This window comes from Gavialis gangeticus, unplaced genomic scaffold (genome assembly GCF_001723915.1).
Source record: "Gavialis gangeticus isolate Ggan-Ray unplaced genomic scaffold, GavGan_comp1, whole genome shotgun sequence".
Classification (NCBI taxonomy): Eukaryota; Metazoa; Chordata; order Crocodylia; family Gavialidae; genus Gavialis; species Gavialis gangeticus.
In genome coordinates, this window is record NW_017729012.1 from 379,564 (window position 1) to 383,368 (window position 3,805).

Here is a 3,805-nt window from a genome sequence, read left to right on the forward strand (position 1 = left end):
GTATCCGAACTGCACAGTTTTCTCACGATTCTGCCCCAGCCTGACCTGGCCTGTGGCTTTGACCATGTGTCACTGGGTGTTATCATTGTGTTAGCACAGCAGTAGCAGCTACGATAACAGCACGTACCCACACAGAGCACAGAACAAAGTGTTCGTCTCCTAATCGTATAGTGCTTTTGTTTGTTTCCACTTCAGCTATGAAAGAACCGTTCTTGCCAGCCCCATTGCTAGAGTGGAAGGTGGTTCAGAGAAGGCTGCCCTGGAGTATTGTGCTGCTGCTTGGAGGGGGCTTCGCCTTGGCCCGTGGAAGTGAAGTACGTCCTTGTTGTCACTGAGTCTAAGGATGACCCTTGGTCCCTTGTTATTAGGAATGGGCCCTATAATGAACCCTGGGATTGTAATAATACCTAAATGGTAGAGATGTTTAGATCCAGATCTAGGTACTGACATAGCAGGGACTCTTCTCTCTTCATTAATAGAATTGCTCTCTAGTTGTGGTCAGGGAGCTTCAGTGAATGGCCACCAAGAGCCTGGGTGCTTTTACCAAGTGTCTCTAACTCCCCAGAGCCCCTAGAGGGGACCTATTAGCCTGGAAATCTTCCTTGTTCTTTCCCTGGTTTGATATTCCAAGAGAGGAGGCTTTCTTTGTGTATATAATCCTTCCCCTGCCCCATCCGACACCTGGCCAGAAAAGAGCAGCTCAGATAATGCATCTCTGAGTTTCAGAACTGCTTGATTTGGTTTAAAAGGGATGTCAGTCTTCATATCATGGGGCATGAAGTGAAGTGGTCAGAAAGGAAACACTGTCTTTGTGGAAAGGTTTTTCCATAATCTTCTCCTGTGTTGTTTCTTGACCCTTCCTTTTGAGGGAAGTAAGTGGACCAGCAGGCTGATCCTGTGCTCCTGAATTCAGAGTTGAATTCAGCTCCAGAAATAAATGAAGGCTTGCCTCCCCCGCCACTGAGATGGGTCTGAACCAAAACCCTCAATCCCCAAACTGTCAATTTTTGCGGACTTTCCAATCCCAGTCCAAACTTTGTGGCTGGGTCATTTTTAAATAGTAGGCCAAACCAAAACCCTGGGTTTGTAATGTTCCCCAACCTCTGGCCCTGGATCCAAACAGTAGGCTTTATGAGCCAATCTAGTCAATCCTTGACAATATTCCTGTAACAAGATTGAGACAATATCTTGGAAGTCTTATTCAATGAGTCCTGCAAGTGATTCATTAACTCTCTGCGATTGCGTGGCTCCCTGGGTCTTGGGTGTAACTCTGCAACGTGCTTCAACTTGGCAAAGACGTTGGTACTTCTGACCAAAATGTGAGCAAATATTTGGATTCCGGGAGCACTGGGGTAGTGAGTCCCTGATGTAACTTCTGGCTGGCAGAGAGTTTCCTTTATTCAGGAAATGTCGCAGTGCTTTCTCTACCCGTGGCTTAATATTGTTTTGATGGATGAATGATCTAATATTGACGATGCATTTACATGCATAGTTTCAGCTTAACCATATGTTACAGACAATCGGAGGTAGTGTGCATGACAAAGACATTCTGTCTCTTATTGAAACACACCCCATGTTGTTACAGGCTTCCGGTCTTTCAAGATGGTTGGGTCAACAGATGTCACCACTAAACAGTGTTCCTGCCTGGGCCATTGCAGTGATACTTTCATTTGTTACTGCTGTCTTCACCGAATGCACCAGTAATGTAGCAACGGCCACCCTCTTCATGCCTATCTTTGCATCCTTGGTAAGAATGTCATTTTAGCTATTTGTCTCTGGGAGTCTGGAGAATTGAAATGGGAAAACTGATTAAAATCTCTAACCATAGGGCAATCCTGCATTTACTGTCATCTACAAGATATATGTGGTAAGCCAAAGGCCTCCATGTGAAAATAGGAATAGTCCACAAAGCAAATGGCCAGTAACCCACCAGGCAGGAAAGCTCAGTAGATAGTGATATGCTGAAATCTTTTTGGTTCTAGTACAGGTAGAAGGGATCAGACTGATAGGTCAGGGTGCTTAAATGTTTTCCTCAATAGGAATAGACTTAAGCATGTGCTTATGCTCCTCTGCTTCTGAAAGGGCAAGGTTAATACTAAAGGGTGGATTCTCCATTGCCCTGTATCTTTAATAGTCATTTGCAGCAGTACAAAGTGAGAACAAAATGAGCATGAAACACCAAGGTCCCGAGCTGGGAACATTTTACACACTTTGCAGTAGCATAAATGATGGCAGAAGATGCAGAACAGCAAATAGTCCGGCCTTGTAGAGGAACCACTTGTAGATATTTTGGGTTTATGAGTGCTCTATATGTTAAATATATATATATTTTTTCTGCTGAGATAACTTAGACTCAAGTTTTTCTTACTAGAACACAAAATCTGTCTCGCTCCATTTATTTCCTTGGGGTGTTTCCTCTGTTGTAGTCTTAATAGAACGCTGAAAGTAATGGGGTCTTAATTGGCCTGTATGTGAAAAATGTTCTCTTTCACAGAGTAAAATCCAACAAATTTATGCCATAGTGAAATTTATAAATAGTGAAATATAGTCCCTGCATTTTTTGCAGAGGAGCAGAGTTGATACCAGAGTCCAGATGAGAGTAGATCAGATCTTTTTTTTTTTTTTCATTTGGAAAGGATGAACAATTTATTTGAGTTCATTTTTTCCAAGTAAAATTACCCTGATCCAGGCTGCTTAGCTAGCAGTGACTTCAGCTGGCACTGACATTCGAAGAACCGGAGAATCCCACAAACTGTGCACAGTGTTTAAAATCCTACTCCAGGAGCCTAGTAATTACAATCACATTCCTGTGTCACTCTGACAAACCCTCCCAAAGCGTGGTCCGAGATCAAAAAAAGATCTCCGGATAAATTTGACCAGAATGCCAAATTATACCATGCAGCAAAAGCCAAAACTAACAAAAAGGGATCAAGTATCATTTTTAAGTATTACTGTACAGAGAAAAAAGAGAATAGCAAAGTGGAAGGGACCAGCTGAGTAACAAGCAGTGTTTAGGAGAAAAACCTTCCTGCATGTGAATGAAGAAGGCAATGGAAGTTTTTCAGTACTGGCAGCTCCATAGACACAGACCTAGAAGAAATCCTTAGAAGAGCGAAGAGGACAGAGCTGTTAGAGGAGTTTAATTTAGAAGACCAGAACAATAATACACTAAGAGTGGAAAAGAGGCATGGAAAATAATGATTTGTCAAGTATATAAAGCAGTTTTTTTAAGTATGATAGATGCTAAATGATGACATTGGTTACTTTTTTCAGGAGAAGACTGTACAGATAGGGTTACCATACATCCAGGTTTTCCTGGACATGTCACTTTTTTGAGTCCTCTGATCTCCATCCAGGCGTTTTTTTGAAATAAGAACCAATGTCCGGGTTTTGCTCTGCTCCGCTGGAGTGAGTGGGGGGAGGGCAATTGGAGGCAGGGGCGGGGCTGGGGGAAGATGTCCGAGTGCCAGGGTTGCAACAGCATGAGGGAGGTGCTACTGCCTCCCCTTTAGGGGCAAGGGGGCCCTTTGAGGACAGCAGGGAGCTCTGTGGCACTGCCAGGGGTGTAGGAGGAAGGGATGTGGCCAGGCAGCCTGCTGCAGAGCTGAAGCCCCAGCCCAGGGTGGGGGGTGCCACAAGCATCTTCCTTCCAGCTTACGCTGGGGCTGGACTCGCTCTGCCATCACCCGCACAAATTGGAGCTGCTGTGCTCCAGCCCAGTTGGGACAGGGGTAGTTGTGGGAGCCCCCTATGGCAGGGCTGGGGGGAGCAGGGGGCTGTGGGTTGGGAGCGAGGGGCACTGGCA

General features: G+C 44.9%; 1 protein-coding gene across 1 annotated transcript in view; it reads left to right on the forward strand.

The window, feature by feature from the left end:
- The window catches only part of SLC13A5 (solute carrier family 13 member 5), a 27,307-nt gene that overhangs the window by 12,875 nt on the left and 10,627 nt on the right, over window positions 1–3,805 (forward strand). The window contains exons 9-10 of the mRNA XM_019511010.1: window positions 196–314; window positions 1,586–1,747. Coding sequence (XP_019366555.1) covers window positions 196–314; window positions 1,586–1,747 — 281 coding nt within the window. The remainder of the gene's footprint in view (window positions 1–195; window positions 315–1,585; window positions 1,748–3,805) is intronic.